The 21,921-nt window shown below is 26.8% G+C and overlaps 1 protein-coding gene across 1 annotated transcript in view; it reads left to right on the forward strand.

Moving 5' to 3' along the window:
• LOC145258153 (cubilin-like) overlaps window positions 1–21,921 on the forward strand; it is a 409,766-nt gene that overhangs the window by 163,895 nt on the left and 223,950 nt on the right. The window contains exons 30-31 of the mRNA XM_080115944.1: window positions 1,429–1,610; window positions 20,334–20,493. Coding sequence (XP_079972070.1) covers window positions 1,429–1,610; window positions 20,334–20,493 — 342 coding nt within the window. The remainder of the gene's footprint in view (window positions 1–1,428; window positions 1,611–20,333; window positions 20,494–21,921) is intronic.

Raw genomic sequence — 21,921 nt, forward strand, 5'->3', positions numbered from 1 at the left:
TCACATTGACACACCGGTTCACGTCGGATCACCGAAGCTAAGCAACGTTGAGCCTGGCTAGTACCAGATGGGTGACCATTTGGTAATTCTAAGCACTGTATGTGCTTTCCGCTTATCTCGGCATTTGTTTCTAGTCGTCTTGTACATTTCACTTGCTACTGGTATTTAACAATATCGACTCAGGAGAGGTGGGGTTGGAGATTGCGCAACTCTTATCACAAAAATTTCACGCGCATACACACTTACAGTGAGTATCCATAGTCTGTCAAAACTGAAGGAAGCCACTATGTATGTATGTATGTATGTATGTATGTATGCATGTATGTGTCAGGTCATGTCATATGCTACTGGTACCATGTAACCCAGTACTACCTGCCTCATCGTCGGGTCACTGGCGACTAAACTGGTTCCCCTACCAGACTTGTTTGATGAGGAGGGTGGCTAGTCTCCCTAAAGGATTAAAAACAAAACCTTCCAAAGGGCGAACGAACCCTTTTTCGAGGTTAACGGCCAACTAGCACCGTGTGTGTTTGTGTGTATGTATATGTGTATTGGGGTGTAGAGGGCTCCCGTAAGCCGTGGTGAAGGCAACCTTTCTAGGAGAAGCAAATCTCTGATTTAACAACCATAAAGCGGGAGACCAGTAGCCGCATTAAGCTGGTCTGCAGTTTAAATTGTTGTTGGCTATCTTGCTCTTATTTGTTGCTGGATCTCAACATTTTGAACCGAGAGAGAGACTTAGCTGTCGTACAAAGCTAAGACTCTGTAACATCATCTTTGTATAGATACTCCCTCAGGCATTTGTCTATAAAAGTGGTCCTGTGGTGATGGAAAAGTTGTGATGTGTGGAGGCTTGAAATGCTGGAAGCATGTAATAATTGATCTGAATGACCGTCTTCAGTGTCATGCTTGCTTGAACATGTGTATTCACCGGAAGGACTAAAAAAAAAAAAGAAGAAGTTATTTTTGGGCTCATGGACTTTAAGTGTCTGAAGGAATGGCACTCGTCTGACAAGACGTTGCAATTATCATGTATGTATGTAGAATGACAGAATCGAAACAATGTAATAGATATAGAGGCAATTTGTAATGCCATAATGTCTTCATTTTTTTCCTATTTATTTGATCTTAAATTAATTGTGTGTTATATGATGTCTAACTTTTTCTGATATTTCGATGTCTAAAATTTTCTGATATTTCGATGTCTAAAATTTTCTGATATTTCGATGTCTAAAATTTTCTGATATTTGATTTTCAAAGTAAGTCCATATCAGACCTACGTGTGTGTTGACCGGATTGTTACAAAACACTGTCTGTTTATGTCTATTACATTCTTTCTAAAAGTTGTCACAGCTTTCTAAACTTCAAGCTTAACGCTTCCAGCAAACTACAAAACTCTTTTATTAATATATATTTTTTTCTATTCAGCGTGTGAAAATATTCATCTGGATGAACTTATTGGACACATTGAATCTCCAGGTTTCCCCGGATCTGCAACAGGGAAAAGGTGTTCCTGGATCATTTCTGCACTTTACAACAGCACTATCAGCATTCAGTTTTCCCACTTTTTCATGCCGGAAAGTTTTGATTGTTATTATACTTACCTACAGGTTAGTTTTATGGAAGTGAACACCTAAATCGTGTTTTTTTTTTGTTTTTTTTAGGTTTACAGGCGACACATAACTTGCTCCACAAAACATAATAAAACAAAAGAAAATAACAAATAAAACAAAACAAAATAACAAATGAAACAAAACAAAAGATAATAAAGCAAAACAAAATAACAAATAAAGCAAAACAAAAAAACAAATAAAACAAAACAAAAGATAACAAAACAAAAGATAATAAAACAAAACAAAAGATAACAAAACAAAACAAAAGACAATAAAACAAAAGAAAATAACAAATAAAGCAAATCAAAAGATAATAAAGCAAAACAAAATAACAAATAAAGCAAAAAGAAGTTAACAAAACAAAAGAAAATAACAAATAAAGCAAAAAGAAGTTAACAAAACAAAAGATAATAAAACAAAATAAATAACAAATGCAACAAAACAAAAGATAATAAAACAAAACAAAATAACAAATGAAACAAAACAAAAGATAATAAAGCAAAACAAAATAACAAATAAAACAAAACAAAAGATAATAAAACAAAATAAATAACAAATGAAACAAAACAAAAGATAATTAAACAAAACAAAATAACAAATAAAGCAAAACAAAAGATAACAAAACAAAACAAAATAACAAATAAAGCCAAACAAAAGATAATAAAACAAAACAAAATAACAAATAAAGCAAAACAAAATATTATAAAACAAAATAAATAACAAATGAAACAAAACAAAAGATAATAAAGCAAAAAAAATAACAAATAAAGCAAAACAAAAGATAACACAACAAAAGATAACAAAACAAAAGATAATAAAACAAAACAAAATAACAAATAAAGCAAAACAAAAGATAACAAAACAAAACAAAATAACAAAAAAAAACAAAACAAAAGATAATAAAACAAAACAAAATAACAAATAAAACAAAACAAAAGATAATAAAACAAAACAAAATAACAAATAAAACAAAACAAAATATAATAAAACAAAACAAAATAACAAATAAAGCAAAACAAAAGTTAACAAAACAAAAGAAAATAACAAATGAAACAAAATAAAAGATAATAAAGCAAAAGAAAATAACAAATAAAGCAAAACAAAAGTTAACAAAACAAAAGAAAATAACAAATGAAACAAAATAAAAGATAATAAAACAAAACAAAATAACAAATAAAACAAAACAAAAGATAATAAAACAAAATAAAATAACAAATAAAACAAAACAAAAGTTAACAAAACAAAAGAAAATAACAAATAAAGCAAAACAAAAGATAAAACAAAGCAAAAGATAATGAAACAAAACAAAAGATAATAAAACAAAACAAAAGATAATAAAACAAAACAAAATAAAAATGAAACAAAACAAAAGTTAACAAAACAAAAGAAAATAATAAATAAAGCAAAACAAAAGATAATAAAACAGAACAAAATAACAAATGAAACAAAGCAAAAGATAATAAAACAATACAAAATAACAAATAAAGCAAAAGAAAAAATAATAAAACAAAACAAAATAACAAATGAAACAAAACAAAAGATAATAAAACAAAACAAAATAACAAATAAAACAAAACAAAAGATAATAAAACAAAACAAAAGATAATAAAACAAAACAAAAGATAATAAAACAAAACAAAATAACAAATGAAACACAACAAAAGATAATAAAACAAAACAAAATAACAAATGAAACACAACAAAAGATAATAAAACAAAACAAAAAAACAAATAAAGCAAAACAAAAGATAATAAAACAAAACAAAATAACAAATGAAACAAAACAAAAGAAAATAAAACAAAACAAAATAACAAATAAAGCAAAACAAAAGATAATAAAACAAAAGAAAATATCAAATAAAACAAAACAAAAGATAATAAAACAAAACAAAATAACAAATTAAGCAAAACAAAAGATAACAAAACAAAAGAAAATAAACAAATGAAACAAAACAAAAGGTAATAAAGCAAAACAAAATAGCAAATAAAGCAAAACAAAAGATAACAAAACAAAAGATAACAAAACAAATAAAACAAAACAAAAGATAATAAAACAAAAGACAATAACAAATAAAACAAAACAAAAGATAATAAAACAAAAGAAAATAACAAATAAAGCAAAACAAAAGATAATAAAACAAAACAAAAGAGAATAAAACGAAACAAAAGATAATAAAACCAAACAAAAGATTATAAAACAAAACAAAAGATAATAAAACAAAACAAAATAACAAATGAAACAAAACAAAAGTTAACAAAACAAAAGAAAATAACAAATAAAGCAAAACAAAAGATAATAAAACAAAACAAAATAACAAATGAAACAAAACAAAAGATAATAAAGCAAAACAAAATACCAAATAAAACAAAGCAAAAGTTAACAAAACAAAAGAAAATAACAAATAAAGCAAAACAAAAGATAATAAAACAAAACAAAAGATAATAAAACAAAACAAAAGATAATAAAACAAAACAAAATAACAAATGAAACAAAACAAAAGTTAACAAAACAAAAGAAAATAACAAATAAAGCAAAACAAAAGATAATAAAACAAAACAAAATAACAAATGAAACAAAACAAAAGATAATAAAGTAAAACAAAATAACAAATAAAACAAAACAAAAGATAATAAAACAAAATAAATAACAAATGAAACAAAACAAAAGAAAATAAAACAACACAAAATAACAAATAAAGCAAAACAAAAGATTATAAAACAAAATAAATAAGAAATTAAACAAAACAAAAGATAATTAAACAAAACAAAATTACCATTAAAGGAAAACAAAAGATAATAAAACAAAACAAAATAACAAATAAAACAAAACAAAAGATAATAAAACAAAATATTTAAAAATGAAAAAAAAACAAAAGATAATAAAACAAAACAAAATAACAAATAAAGCAAAACAAAAGATAATAAAACAAAATAAATAACAAATGAAACACAACAAAAGATAATAAAACAAAACAAAATAACAAATGAAACAAAACAAAAGATAATAAAACAAAACAAAATAACAAATAAAACAAAACATAAGATAATACAACAACACAAAATAACAAATAACACAAAACCAAAGATAATAAAACAAAACAAAAGATAATAAAACAAAACAAAAGATAATAAAACAAAACAAAATAACAAATTAAGCAAAACAAAAGATAACAAAACAAAAGAAAATAAACAAATGAAACAAAACAAAAGGTAATAAAGCAAAACAAAATAGCAAATAAAGCAAAACAAAAGATAACAAAACAAAAGATAACAAAACAAATAAAACAAAACAAAAGATAATAAAACAAAAGACAATAACAAATAAAACAAAACAAAAGATAATAAAACAAAAGAAAATAACAAATAAAGCAAAACAAAAGATAATAAAACAAAACAAAAGAGAATAAAACGAAACAAAAGATAATAAAACCAAACAAAAGATTATAAAACAAAACAAAAGATAATAAAACAAAACAAAATAACAAATGAAACAAAACAAAAGTTAACAAAACAAAAGAAAATAACAAATAAAGCAAAACAAAAGATAATAAAACAAAACAAAATAACAAATGAAACAAAACAAAAGATAATAAAGCAAAACAAAATACCAAATAAAACAAAGCAAAAGTTAACAAAACAAAAGAAAATAACAAATAAAGCAAAACAAAAGATAATAAAACAAAACAAAAGATAATAAAACAAAACAAAAGATAATAAAACAAAACAAAATAACAAATGAAACAAAACAAAAGTTAACAAAACAAAAGAAAATAACAAATAAAGCAAAACAAAAGATAATAAAACAAAACAAAATAACAAATGAAACAAAACAAAAGATAATAAAGTAAAACAAAATAACAAATGAAACAAAACAAAAGATAATAAAACAAAATAAATAACAAATGAAACAAAACAAAAGAAAATAAAACAACACAAAATAACAAATAAAGCAAAACAAAAGATTATAAAACAAAACAAAATAACAAATAAAACAAAACATAAGATAATACAACAACACAAAATAACAAATAACACAAAACAAAAGATAATAAAACAAAACAAAAGATAATAAAACAAAACAAAAGATAATAAAACAAAACAAAAGATAATTAAACAAAACAAAATTACAATTAAAGGAAAACAAAAGATAATAAAACAAAACAAAATAACAAATAAAACAAAACAAAAGATAATAAAACAAAATATTTAAAAATGAAAAAAAAACAAAAGATAATAAAACAAAACAAAATAACAAATGAAGCAAAACAAAAGATAATAAAACAAAATAAATAACAAATGAAACAAAACAAAAGATAATAAAACAAAACAAAATAACAAATGAAACAAAACAAAAGATAATAAAACAAAACAAAATAACAAATAAAACAAAACATAAGATAATACAACAACACAAAATAACAAATAACACAAAACAAAAGATAATAAAACAAAACAAAAGATAATAAAACAAAACAAAAGATAATAAAACAAAACAAAAGATAATAAAACAAAACAAAACAACAAATGAAACAAAACAAACGTTAACAAAACAAAAGAAAATAACAAATAAAGCAAAACAAAAGATAATAAAACAAAACAAAATAACAAATGAAACACAACAAAAGATAATAAAACAAAACAAAAAAACAAATAAAGCAAAACAAAGATAATAAAACAAAACAAAATAACAAATGAAACAAAACAAAAGATAATAAAACAAAAGAAAATAACAAATAAAGAAAAACAAAAGATAATAAAAGAAAACAAAATAAAAAATTAAGCAAAACAGAAGATAATAAAACAAAACAAAATAACAAATTAAGCAAAACAAAAGATAACAAAACAAAAGAAAATAAAAAATGAAACAAAACAAAAGATAATAAAGCAAAACAAAATAACAAATAAAGCAAAACAAAAGATAACAAAACAAAAGATAACAAAACAAATAAAACAAAACAAAAGATAATAAAACAAAAGACAATAACAAAAAAACAAAACAAAAGATAATAAAACAAAACAAAAGGTAATACAACAAAATAAAAGATAATAAAACAAAACAAAATAACAAATTAAACAAAACAAAAGTTAACAAAACAAAAGAAAATAACAAATAAAGCAAAACAAAAGATAATAAAACAAAACAAAAGATAATAAAACCAAACAAAAGATTATAAAACAAAACAAAAGATAATAAAACAAAACAAAATAACAAATGAAACAAAACAATAGTTAACAAAACAAAAGAAAATAACAAATAAAGCAAAACAAAAGATAATAAAACAAAACAAAATAACAAATGAAACAAAACAAAAGATAATAAAAAAAAACTAAATAACAAAGAAAGCAAAACAAAAGATAATAAAACAAAATAACAAATGAAACAAAACAAAGATAATAAAACAAAACAAAATAACAAATGAAACAAAACAAAAGATAATAAAACAAAACAAAATAACAAATAAAGAAAAACAAAAGATAATAAAACAAAACAAAATAAAAAATTAAGCAAAACAGAAGATAATAAAACAAAACAAAATAACAAATTAAGCAAAACAAAAGATAACAAAACAAAAGAAAATAAAAAATGAAAAAAACAAAAGATAATAAAGCAAAACAAAATAACAAATAAAGCAAAACAAAAGATAACAAAACAAAAGATAACAAAACAAATAAAAGAAAACAAAAGATAATAAAACAAAAGACAATAACAAATAAAACAAAACAAAAGATAATAAAACAAAACAAAAGGTAATACAACAAAATAAAAGATAATAAAACAAAACAAAATAACAAATGAAACAAAACAAAAGTTAACAAAACAAAAGAAAATAACAAATAAAGCAAAACAAAAGATAATAAAACAAAACAAAAGGGAATAAAACGAAACAAAAGATAATAACACCAAACAAAAGATTATAAAACAAAACAAAAGATAATAAAACAAAACAAAATAACAAATGAAACAAAACAAAAGTTAACAAAACAAAAGAAAATAACAAATAAAGCAAAACAAAAGATAATAAAACAAAACAAAATAACAAATGAAACAAAACAAAAGATAATAAAAAAAAACTAAATAACAAAGAAAGCAAAACAAAAGATAATAAAACAAAACAAAATAACAAATGAAACAAAACAAAAGATAATAAAACAAAACAAAATAACAAATAAAACAAAACAAAAGATAATAAAACAAAACAAAAGATAATAAAACAAAACAAAAGATAATAAAACAAAACAAAACAACAAATGAAACAAAACAAACGTTTACAAAACAAAAGAAAATAACAAATAAAGCAAAACAAAAGATAATAAAACAATAAAATAACAAATGAAACAAAACAAATGATTATAAAACAAAACAAAATAACAAATAAAGCAAAACAAAGATAATAAAACAAAACAAAATAACAAATGAAACAAAACAAAAGATAATAAAACAAAAGAAAATAACAAATAAAGCAAAGCAAAAGATAATAAAACAAAACAAAATAACAAATAAAACAAAACAAAAGATAATAAAACAAAACAAAAGATAATAAAACAAAACAAAAGATAATACAACAAAACAAAAGATAATAAAACAAAACAAAAGATACTAAAACAAAACAAAATAACAAATAAAACAAAACAAAAGATAATAAAACAAAATAACAAATAAAGCAAAACAAAATAACAAATAAAACAAAACAAACGATAACAAAACAAAATAAAAAATAAAACAAAACAAAATAACAAATAAAGAAAAACAAAAGATAACAAAACAAAAGATAACAAAACAAATAAAACAAAACAAAAGATAATAAAGCAAAACAAAATAACAAATAAAGCAAAACAAAATAACAAATAAAACAAAACAAAAGATAAAGTAAAACAAAAGATAACAAAAAAAAGTTAACAAAACAAAACAAAATAACAAATACAGCGAAACAAAAAATAACAAAACAAAACAAAAGACAATAAAACAAAACAAAATAACAAAAAAAAACAAAACAAAAGAAAATAAAGAAAACAAAAAAAAAGAAAATAAAACTAAACAAAATAACAAATAAAACAAAACAAAAGATAATAAAACAAAACAAAAGATAATAAAACAAAACAAAAGATAACAAAACAAAATAACAAATACAACAAAACAAAATAATAAATAAAACAAAAAGAAATAATAAAACAAAACAAAACAATAAATAAAGCAAAACAAAAGACAATTAAACAAAACAAAAGATAATAAAACAAAACAAAAGATAATAAAACAAAATAAGATAAAACAAAACAAAATAACAAATAAAGCAAAACAAAAGAAAATAAAACAAAACAAAATAATAAATAAAGCAAAACAAAAGATAATTAAACAAAACAAAAGATAATAAAACAAAACATAAGATAATAAAGCAAAACAAAAGATAACAAAACAAAACAAAAGATAACAAAACAAAACAAAATAAAACAAAACAAAATAATAAATAACACAAAACGAAAGATAACAAAACAAAACAAAAGATAATAAAACAAAACAAAAGATAACAAAACAAAAGAAAATAAAACAAAACAATAAATAAAGCAAAACAAAAGATAATAAAACAAAACAAAACAATAAATAAAGCAAAACAAAAGATAACAAAACAAAACAAAAGAAAATAAAACAAAACAAAATAATAAATAAAACAAAACAAAAGATAATAAAACAAAACAAAAGATAACAAAACAAAACAAAAGAACATAAAAAAACAAAATAATAAATAAAACAAAAAAGATAATAAAACAAAACAAAAAAAAACAAACAAAACAAAACAAAAGAAAACAAAACAAAACAATAAATAAAGCAAAACAAAAGATAATAAACAAAACATAAGATAATAAAACAAAACAAAAGAAAATAAAACAAAACAAAATAATAAATAAAGCAAAACAAAAGATAACAAAGCAAAACAAAAGATAACAAAGCAAAACAAAAGATAACAAAACAAAAGATAACAAAACAAAAGATAATTAAACAAAAGGAAAGATAATTAAACAAAACAAAAGATAATAAAACAAAACAAAAGATAACAAAACAAAATAAAACAAAATAAAACAAAACAAAATAATAAATAAAGCAAAACAAAAGATAATAAAACAAAATAAAATAAAACAAAAAGAAAATAACAAATGAAGCAAAACAAAATAACAAATAAAGCAAAACAAAAGAAAATGGAACAAAACAAAATAAAAGATAAAGCAAAACAAAAGATAATTAAACAAAACAAAAGATAATAAAACAAAACATAAGATAACAAAACAAAAGAAAATAAAACAAAACAAAATAATTAATAAAACAAAACAAAAGAAAATAAAACAAAACAAAATAATAAATAAAACAAAACAAAAGATAACAAAACAAAACAAAAGAAAATAAAACAAAACAAAACAATAAATAAAGCAAAACAAAAGAAAATAAAACAAAACAAAATAATAAATAAAGCAAAACAAAAGATAATTAAACAAAACAAAAGATAATTAAACAAAACAAAAGGTAATTAAACAAAACAAAAGATAATAAAGCAAAACAAAAGATAACAAAACAAAACAAAAGATAACAAAAAAAACAAAACAAAATAAAACAAAATAATAAATAAAACAAAACAAAAGATAACAAAACAAAACAAAAGAAAATAAAACAAAACAAAATAATAAATAAAACAAAACAAAAGATAACAAAACAAAACAAAACAAAACAAAATAAGACAAAACAAAATAAAACAAAACAAAAGATAACAAAACAAAACAAAAGAAAATAAAACAAAACAAAAGATAACAAAACAAAACAAAAGATAATAAAACAAAACAAAACAATAAATAAAGCAAAACAATAGATAATTAAACAAAACAAAAGATAATAAAACAAAACAAAAGAAAATAAAAAAAAAACAATAAATAAAGCAAAACAAAAGATAATTAAACAAAACAAAAGATAATAAAACAAAAAAAAAGAAAATAAAACAAAACAAAACAATAAATAAAGCAAAACAAAAGATAATTAAACAAAACAAAAGATAACAAAACAAAACAAAAGAAAATAAAACAAAACAAAAGATAACAAAACAAAACAAAACGAAAGATAATAAAACAAAACAAAAGATAACAAAACAAAACAAAATAAAATAAAACAAAACAAAATAACAAATAAAGCAAAACAAAATAAAAAATAAAGCAAAACAAAACAATAAATAAAACAAAACAAAAGATAATTAAACAAAAGAAAAGATAATAAAACAAAACAAAAGATAACAAAACAAAATAACAAATAAAGCAAAACAAAATAACAAATAAAGCAAAACAAAAGAAAATAAAAAAAAACAAAATAATAAATAAAGCAAAACAAAAGATAAAGTAAAACATAATAAACATAATAATTAAACAAAACAAAAAAGAATAAAACAAAACATAAGATAATAAAGCAAAACAAAAGATAATAAAACAAAACAAAAGATAACAAAACAAAACAAAAGAAAATAAAACAAAACAATAAATAAAGCAAAACAAAAGATAATAAAACAAAATAAAATAAAACAAAACAAAATAACAAATAAAGCAAAACAAAATAACAAATAAAGCAAAACAAAACAATAAATAAAGCAAAACAAAAGATAATTAAACAAAAGAAAAGATAATAAAACAAAACAAAAGATAACAAAACAAAATAACAAATAAAACAAAACAAAAGAAAATAAAGCAAAACAAAAGATAACAAAGCAAAACAAAAGATAACAAAACAAAACAAAACAAAAGATAATAAAACAAAACAAAACAAAAGATAACAAAGCAAAAAATAATAAAACAAAACTAAAGATAACAAAACAAAACAAAAGATAACAAAACAAAACAAAAGATAACAAAGCAAAACAAAAGATAACAAAACAATAGATAACAAAACAAAAGATAATAAAACAAAACAAAACAAAAGATAACAAAGCAAAACAAAAGATAACAAAACAAAACAAAAGATAATAAAACAAAACAAAACAAAAGATAACAAAGCAAAAAATAATAAAACAAAACAAAAGATAACAAAGCAAAACAAAAGATAACAAAACAAAACAAAACAAAACAAAAGATAATAAAACAAAACAAAACAAAAGATAACAAAGCAAAAAATAATAAAACAAAACAAAAGATAACAAAGCAAAACAAAAGATAACAAAACAATAGATAACAAAACAAAAGATAATAAAACAAAACAAAACAAAAGATAACAAAGCAAAACAAAAGATAACAAAACAAAACAAAAGATAATAAAACAAAACAAAACAAAAGATAACAAAGCAAAAAATAATAAAACAAAACAAAAGATAACAAAGCAAAACAAAAGATTACAAAACAAAACAAAACAAAACAAAAGATAATAAAACAAAACAAAACAAAAGATAACAAAGCAAAAAATAATAAAACAAAACAAAAGATAACAAAGCAAAACAAAAGATAACAAAGCAAAACAAAAGATAACAAAACAAAAGATAACAAAACAAAAGATAATAAAATAGAACAAAATAACAAATAAAGCAAAACAAAAGATAACAAAGCAAAACAAAAGATAATAAAACAAAACAAAACAAAAGATAACAAAGCAAAAAATAATAAAACAAAACAAAAGATAACAAACCAAAACAAAAGATAACAAAACGAAAAAAACAAAATAACAAATAAAATAAAACAAAAGATAATAAAACAAAACAAAATAACAAATAAAGCAAAACAAAAGACATAAGTAACAAACACAAACGCTATTTCATATTCAAGTGTGATCAACAAATGAAAAAGAAATGAAAATTGTGAAGATCTTCGAAATGGATATATTCGTTTGAAGTAAATGAGTGGTTTTGGCTACGGTATTTAATTAATAATCTAGTGAGTTGCCTTATTGGACGAATGTTCATGGTTGAAGCTGGCATTCCTTATCATAAGGCTTTAGGTGTATCCTTCGACATCTCTCCCAGTCGGTATTCATGGCTTAAACAGCCAATCATATTCTTTAAAGGAGGAAAGTGGATATACTCGTAATCATTACCTCAGTCTGAGACCATATCTGCCACTTATTGTTTATGGAAATCGCTCCAGACAAGGCATGAAGCCACTTAATGTAAGGAGTTAAAAAAGTTTAAATACTATTTCAAGGTCAAAAATTTGCCAACGATAAGTGTTAGATGAAATAGATTCTGACTAAAAAAAAAAAACAGCAATTCTTCCCTCTTTGTCAGAAATATCACTTATGGAATGTGAAGACTAAAGGACAAAATAAGGAAAGCGAGAGTCACACGGCTGCCGAAAGTAAACCCAAGATCCACTTGCAAGGTCTTGACATGAAAAGAAACTGGGATTTTAGGAAGACCTCCACCATTCTAGTAATAATATTCCTTAGTGTGATGATTGGAGCTGGTATATTTTTAAGTGTGAGGCTTTCAGCATACCATTCTGACGTCTCTCTAAGATGGTATATCAGTCTGTATTTATGGCTAAACTAGTGAATCATATGTTTGTGATGAGGAAACCGAATTAATTACATCACCTCCCCCCTGAGTTAAATTCTCTGTGAAATTTAGCTTCAATATTTTCTCTTTTTAGAGTCTGGACATAATCGATTAACTTTGTTTCTAAGTCTTTTTTTTTATCAATCCTCCTTGCAATAGTGAAATTTGACATGCTGGTACCTCTGATCTCGAGTTCAAAGAATCCATTCATTGGTGAATGTTGACTTACAGAAATGGGAATTTAAAATGCATCACACAGGACTCCCATTGGAATCTCTTCGGTATTTTTCATGATTTCTTTAGTGTGCCTGCATCTCAAATGATTCCAATATCTTTTGCATGGAAATTTTGTCCCTTTTATGACCTGTTCAATTATTTCGGTTATTATTTTTCTCCTCAATAAATTTTTTCATCCCTAAAGTTCTTGAAAAAATAAAAAAACCAACAAACTTTGTCACTTGGCTTATACACTTTAGTCATCTGATTTTCTTTTTTTTGGTTTTATGTTTCTTCGGCAGACTAGGCAACAATCTATCAAACACAAAACATATTCTTTTGCAAACATTAACTCTTCAGGGGGTAGACCGGATGTTGTATTTTGGTATAATTCTATATATTGCCATTAATTTCTGAATACTTATTCCATTTGTGTTCATGCCATGATTTTTCTTCAAAGCTCGTTTAAATGTGTCCCTCTCATTCTTTTGCCTGACCATTCGATCTTGGATGATATGCTGCCGTTGACGTCACGTGATCAATGGATGGACAATGATTTACAGAATTCCTTGAAATTCTCTTTCTGTGAATTGAGTTGCATTCTCATTGACTAAATTTTCAGGAGACTAAAGCAACTAAAAATTTCACGAAAAATGTTTATTTGTATTTATTGCAGTCGGATGTCTACATTAAATAATCTGTGGCCACTTAGTGAAACTATCCACAATGATCAGTTAATAAGATCCATTTAGGGGCCCTGCATAGTAGATATGCAATCAAACCCATCGGATATCTGTCTTTCGCTATGATTGAACCGATGAATCCCTTACAGCCAGTTGGCATCATCTGCACTGTTTTACCAAATTTTCTATGTCTTGGTCCATCTTAAGTCAATATATATATATATTTTTTATTAAAGATTTCATTCTTGAAATACCTGGATGATTAGTGTGAAGTTCTTTTTAGAATTTTCTTTTGCAAAGTAACCGGTTTTACTATACAATCGCATGTTGAAATGCATAACTTGCTAATTCTTTTTTTTTTTTTTAGTTTCCCAGATTTGCTTTTTCATTTTTTCTGATGAAAGTATTACTCTTTGCTGCTTTTTTTCATGTCTTCTAGGTAACCGGAAGTGCTCTAATAGTATTGCATAACAGACACTTTCGTCTCTTATCGCCGCCATTACAGTTCTTTTCAGTGGTTTCGTATATTTTGATAGCCCATCGACATTATCTATCTTCTTTGAAAGTACATATTTTGTTTTAAAATTATAAATAAATACAATTACACCTCAGCACTGTACTTGCTATACCTTTATTCGAACCAAATATTGTGGTCTATTCTTGCATATATTTTGATTACCTAAATCATATATATATATATATATATATATATATATATATATATATATATATATATATATTTATATATATATATATATTCTCATCTTGAGTTGAGCATATTGAGAAGTGATACACGAATTACCATTAGCGTATAAGCGATGCTCTTTGCGTAAACACATCGAGCGTAGGTATTAAAAAGATCGTTAAAATCACGACTCGCTCAGCAGCTGCCGATAGCATAATGGTTTGGAGCCTTGACTGTAGTACAGACGGTCTGGTTTCAATCCTGGCTTCAGGTAATTGCCTGTCTAGCCGGACTGATGAGCTGTGAAACAGCGAAACAGTACTGTATGTGGATGACTATATATATATATATATATATATATATATATATATATATATATATATATATATATATATATAGAGAGAGAGAGAGAGAGAGAGAGAGAGAGAGACTAACGGGTGGAGGCAGTTTTGCCCGGTCGTAAAATACGCTAAAATATAAAAAAAGTTGGATTTTTTAAATGTAAATCCTTAAAAGTCATAAGGTTCTATAAAAATCTTACAAATATATTTGAGCCCTTCTGGAGAGAAAACTAAAGTAATTTTAAGCCTTCGATATATATATATATATATATATATATATATATATATATATATATATATATATATATATATATATATATATATAGTAAGTTATAAAATGTATATGGCGATTAAGCTACACTGAATATTCCGCGTTTCATTTACTCTAGGATTCTTCAGGCTTATGCGAATCCTAGAGTGGATGAAAGAAACGCGGAATATTCAGTGTAGCTTAATCGCCATATACATTTTATAACTTACTAACTAGCTCTACCTACATATTGAGCACTTTTGAAGTAAATACTTAAAGTTTACGCATAAATCTATACTTTCGTATATTAATTTTATGTGAGTAAATTAAGTAGTTATATATATATATATATATATATATATATATATATATATATATATATATATATATATATATATATATATATATATACAAGGATAGAAACCTGTGAATTATTTTTACCACATAAATTATTGTTTAACCTTTTTTTTCGATTTGACTGTCACGTAGAATAAAAAGCAACAGTCGTAGCACGCAACACTAAGGTGACATACTATGAAGTACACAGACCAAACCGAGATTCGTACTTCTCTATCTATTTCTACGGTTCAGAAGAGTTCGTCGCTTTGCGCATGGGTAAATCCCACCAACAATAACCCATCAGCATGACCTATCTTGTTTGACGGTACATATTTTGTTTTAAAATTATAATTCAATACAATTACACTCCGAGACGCTGTAGTCGATTTGCCGTGTGACTTGGAATACCTTTATTCGAACCAAATATTATCAGCGATTTGTGATCTGCTTGCAGAATACATTCTCTTCGGTATAGAAAAACCTGTGAATATTTTTTCCGTATGAATTAAACAGTTAAACTCTCTTTGTCAGTTTGACTGTAAATTTGTTCTGCGGGCACTAACGTTCTTCCAAGCAGGTACTATTTGCTTTGAATTTATGAAGCAATACAGCACCCAGACCCTGCACCAATTTTACATTTTCCCTTTCAAAGGAAAATTACTAACATATAAACTATTAAATACTTAGTCAAATGATTATAAATATTGCGTTCTCATACGTTAAGACTTTCACGTTGTGTAATGTGGTTATTCTCAATTAATGTTTTTTTCTGTCAAACTCTGGAATCTGTCGGGGCTTACCTGGCCCTCGCCCTTCGGGGCCTGGGCAACAAGTGTCAAGCAAAGACCAGCAAAGACCTTGGTCAATGTAGGGGCAAGCCTTCATACCAATTGTCACTATCCAGCTCCCCTACTCCTCGGGGTGCTGGTCCCCATTTCCCCTTCACTTCTCACTTTAAAAATCAGCCTTGTGCCTAATTTGCTCGGTGGGGGAGCAAATAAATACCTACCTGGCCTTTGGGCCGAGATCACAGTGTAGTATCTGTTCTTCAGATGCTGCACTTTAATTTCTTGTTCTCTGTCAGTGGAGAAGTCCTTCACGACTGAGACAATTTTAAATTTTTGTTCCTTTTCTCAACGCTAAAAAACGACTCTGGTGTCTAACTCTGTTCCGTGGGGGGGCATTATAAATAGAAACTCTGGAACCTGCATAGGAATTTGAATGAGGCCCTTCGTTTAATCTACCGAGGTAGCTTGCTCTTGTTCCGTCAGCCATGACTGGGTAGAAGTCGTAATACTGTTGTGGAGACGTCCACTAATTAACATAGGTGGGTGAGTGAGATATATAAAGGTATCAATCACCAATACCGGGAGAGTTCTGCAACGACCGCCAAATAGGCAAGACGCCTATGTTGCCTCCAGTAAGACATGCAACACGCCACCTGCCGGAATATCTCCAACTGAAGTATATCTGAAGACATGTAAATATGTATATAACTTTTCTTTCTAATATATTATTGTTATACTTTTACTTTCCATGTTCTTGTTAATTATTTGTGCAGACACAACAGTAACGATGGTTAATTCGAAAAAAAAACTTACGCGGGATAAAATCCACTATTAAACACAACAGTGGCGACGGGAATTCGGAAAAAGACTTACGCGGGATAAAATTCACTATTAAACACAACAGTGGCGACGGGAATTCGGAAAAAGACTTACGCGGGATAAAATTCACTATTAAACACAACAGTGGCGTCGAGAATTCGAAAAAAAGACTTATGCAGGATAAAATCCACTAGTAAACACAACAGAGGCGTCGAGAATTCAAAAAAAGACTTACGCAAGATAAAATCCACTATTAAACACAGCAGTGGCATCGAGAATTCGAAAAAAGACTTACGCGGGAAAATCCACCACTAAACTCAACAGTGGTGTACGAAAAATACTTACTCGAGAAAGATTGAAAAAAACAAAAAAAACGTACTCGAAGAAAAAAAAAAGCTACTGTTGAACACAATAGTAACATCGAGGACTTTGAAAAAGATTTACTCGGGAATTCACTGTTAGACACAGCAACAGTATTCAAAAAATAATTTACACGGAAAGTTATCACTGTCGACCCCCCCCCAAAAAAAAAACAAAAGAAAAGCAAACGAAAGTAACTACAAAATTATCGAACGAGGTATTCGAACACTGGATACTTGAAAGCATAGACACTGCCAAAAATAGCCGAAAAATCAAGTTGTTGTTTTTTAAAACGAAATTACATTTATTAAAATCCATTATTTCTGAGTAACTTTTTTCCAGAAAGATAAAACCCTGAATGTTGTCATATAAAAGGCAGAATAATGTAAAACTTTTCATTATAGTCACAGATAATGAAACACAATTTACATCAAGTGATTTCAAGGACTTTTGTGGTTCAGGTAAAACGCATAACTACACGACCGTTCCATGCTAGATCAAATGGATTAGCAGAAAGGTTCGTAGACACGATAAAGCGTGCACTTAAAAATCAATAGGGACCCCGACGGATAAAGCATTACAACAATTCCTGCAAATATACAGGATTATTAAGAACCCAAATACACCGTCGAAATTATCGCCAGCAGAATTAATGTTTGCTAGAAAAATAAAATCACCATTTGATAAATTAATACCAAAGCAAGCAATCGTCCATCAAACTACGCTCACATCACGTAAAAGGTTTAAAACTGGTGATCGTGTATATTTTAAATGTATAAAAAATAATATTTCATATTGGGGGTTTGGTACGGTAGATAAACGTATCGGCGATTTGGTCTACATGATAAAAGGTCCAAAACGGATACACAAAAGACATCAAAATCAATTGAGAAAAACGTCATATAAAAGACAACAAGCATGACAAACCTGATGAAAAGGAAGATCCAATGATATACTATACGAAGCGTTTGATATCGAACCACCACAAACCATGCCCGAACCGAGAAGATCGGGAAGGAAAAGAAAGTTTACAGAACCAATTATAATGAACCCTAAGAGAAAAAGATATTGTAATCTACACGACTTCAAATCTTGGGAGGAGGGTGTTGTGGAGACGCCCACTAATTAACATAAGTGGGTAAGTGAGATATATAAAGGTATCAATCACCAATACCGGGAGAGTTCTGCAACGACCGCCAAATAGGCAAGACGCCTATGTTGCCTCCAGTAAGACACGCAACACGCCACCTGCCGGAATATCTCCGACTAAAGTATATCTGAAGACATGTAAATATGTATATAACTTTTCTTCCTAATATATTATTGTATACCTTTACTTTCCGTGTTCTTGTTAATTATTTGTGCAGACACAACAAATACAAAACAAGAGCGTGCTACCTTCGTGGATTAAATAAAGGGTTTCATTCGAAATTCTGTGCAGATTCCAGAGTTCGACAAAATACATCTGATGAAATTACTTCTATAGAAGGTGGTCTGCTTTAGCGTTTCTACATTGGCCATTAGCTTCTGGTAACACTCGGAGAAATAAAAGAAAAGGCGTTAGATGACGATTGTTTGAAACCTAAAACACCAGAATAAATGTAAAATACTGACAAATCTATGAGGAAGTAGTTATGTACGATCGAGTGGTTATCCTGCAGAAAAGAATACTAAAAGAAGATTCATGAGAAGATATGTCAATTGTACAAATATGGACAAATATATTGAAAATGCGGTGAAAATAACGTTTAACATCCGTTTTATATTTTGACTCGTGTTGGGTGGCTTTTAGAAAGTGACTTCCAACATAACCTATATCTGGCCATGTCGTCATACATCTCTATTAATCTCAAGTCCATTTTTATCATGTTTTCCTTGGCCTACCCCTGTGGATGTACGGCATAATCATGTTGACACACCAGTTTTATTTTTTTATTTTTTTTACATGGGGTTCACCACTTATCAAGGCCCGGAAGCCACTCAGTGATAAGGGTTATTGCAAGTACATTACATTAGTGCGGAGATTTGATAAAGTGTCTTACTTAAGTGGGCGGTTCATCAGGAATTTGTTTACATTGGACTTGAAGACATCTAGATTGTAGTCAGGTGGGAAACAGGCAACCGGAACAGAGTTCCACAAGTGTGCACTTCTAAGAAAGAAGCTTTGTTCATGGAATCTACGTTTTGATTTTGGCAGAGATAAGGAGTGGGGAAAATTTTGACAGTGGTTTCAGCTAGACGGGTGTTTATCGTGAAAGATTGACGAGGGGGGACCAGAGATTGAAGTTCAGACGAGCTCCTGCTATGGTAGTAATGATAAAACAAAGGCTCGCAATGTCTCTCCTGTGGGAGAGAGGTGGCAGGGAAGAGAAAAGGGCATCACCCACTAAGCCACAAAGCCTATTTTGTACTCAGATGTGGCAGCAGTACTCCATCCTTGGACTACTTAGCTTTTATACAGATAGAAAATTGCATCAGCAATAAGGACAAGAAGAGGTCTTCTGGAGTGGTAGAAGGATCCTACCATTTTTCCAGCGACTTTGGCAACTGACTTGATGTACGTGTTCCATTTCAGGTCAGAAGTAAAGGTCAAGCCCAGAAGCTTATCAAAACATGGAGCTTCCCCTAGACGAGAGCCACCTATTTCAATTGATGCCAGATGGGGATCAGAGAGTTGATGATGTAAAGATTGTCTACTTTTTTCATCTGCACTTTGTGTCCATTTTGTCTTCCAGGTTCGAGATGGAGATAAAGCAGACAGCCCAGTTATCGGCAAATATTGCAGTACTATGCTGCCTCCAACTATTACGTCCACTGGATCCAAGTTGCGGATTGAATTTTCAGACCAACATGTAAGAGGAAACAATGCGTTTCGCCTTGAGTACAGACAAAATGGTAAGTTTGAAACTCTACGAGTTAATCCTACACTTTTGTAATAGGGAACTGATAAAGGGAGAGGGCGCCTCTGTTATATATTGGAGCCCTACGTCGGCATGAAGGTATTAAGGGCGCACGTAGGTATTCTTTTTAATTTACATCTTTTTTCAATTTTCTCAACGGATTATTATGAAATGGACACTAATCTATCAGATTATTCATTATTATCGGATTTTTATCGATTTGTCAGCTGTTTCACGAATGGCATGACACACATGACAGCTTCCTCATGTTACAAATAAGTAGGTTTGAAAACACTTTTTAAAGTCGTGCCAAGCTGGTCTAATGGTTATTGTATTTGACTCACTGTCTTTAGATTTTGGTCTCAGCTCGAGTATTTGTATTTTTTTACATACAAGAGGTGAACTGTTTAGAAAAAATATACTACTCACATGCATATGTCTAAGTTTCTGTATGAATTAAATTATAATATTTATGCATATTTTACAGCAAGGCAACGCCGGACGGCCTGCTAGTTTTTTTTTATAAATGATTAATTTTTAGTTTCTCCTCATGAAAGGATCTATTTCCTCAATCTAGGTAAAAGCTGCTCGGAGTACCCTATCCTATCTTCCCAGAGTTCAAGTCCGACTTCGTAATTGAGTAGGTGATGCCCTTTTCTCTTCTGAGCACTCTTGGGACAAACTCCGTGCAAATCTTCCGCATCTTCAGTTCCTCGCGAATAATTGCGTGCACACTGACATTCTCACTTTTTTTTTTTTTTTTTTTTTTTTTTTTACTTCTATTTATCAGAAACCTACGTTTACTGGTCTTTATACATGTTGGGACTCTTTTTGTCCCCCAAAACAAAAACATAATTTAATTAAGACCATTATACATAGGGCTTAGAACAAATTTTTAGAAACCCTATCTGGATAACGAGATTAAATTTATTACAAGGACCCTCTGTAACAATGGTTATCCCTTAGACATTGTGAAATCCACAATAAAAAAATAATAAAATTTCTAATTTTTTTAAAGTCACAGAAACTACACTAGATAAATGTCCTATTTATCTTTGCCTACCTTTGTGGTCTGCTTTAGCGTTTCTACATTGATAGTGATACATTAGTGATACATTAGTGATAGATTTGCCAAACAAATATCACTGGCTGTTATTTTGCATCGAATCCTCCTGATGTTTTTTCAGCTAGAACTATGTTGTCCTCAATCTGAAAAGAGTTCCTTCCCCTTCCCATAATTATTCTGTTGTTTATTCATTTAAATGTAGTTGCAGTTCACACTATGTTGGGTGAACATCACAACGATTGGACTCCCGCATGAAACAACACATTCCAGCAAAAATTCGTCATGCAAATTATTCACAATCAGATGTTTTGAATAATCAATAATTACAAGAAACCTTTTATTTTATTTCTTTACATT

This window comes from Euprymna scolopes, chromosome 33 (assembly GCF_053919585.1).
Source record: "Euprymna scolopes isolate OS-2025 chromosome 33, ASM5391958v1, whole genome shotgun sequence".
Classification (NCBI taxonomy): domain Eukaryota; kingdom Metazoa; phylum Mollusca; class Cephalopoda; order Sepiida; family Sepiolidae; genus Euprymna; species Euprymna scolopes.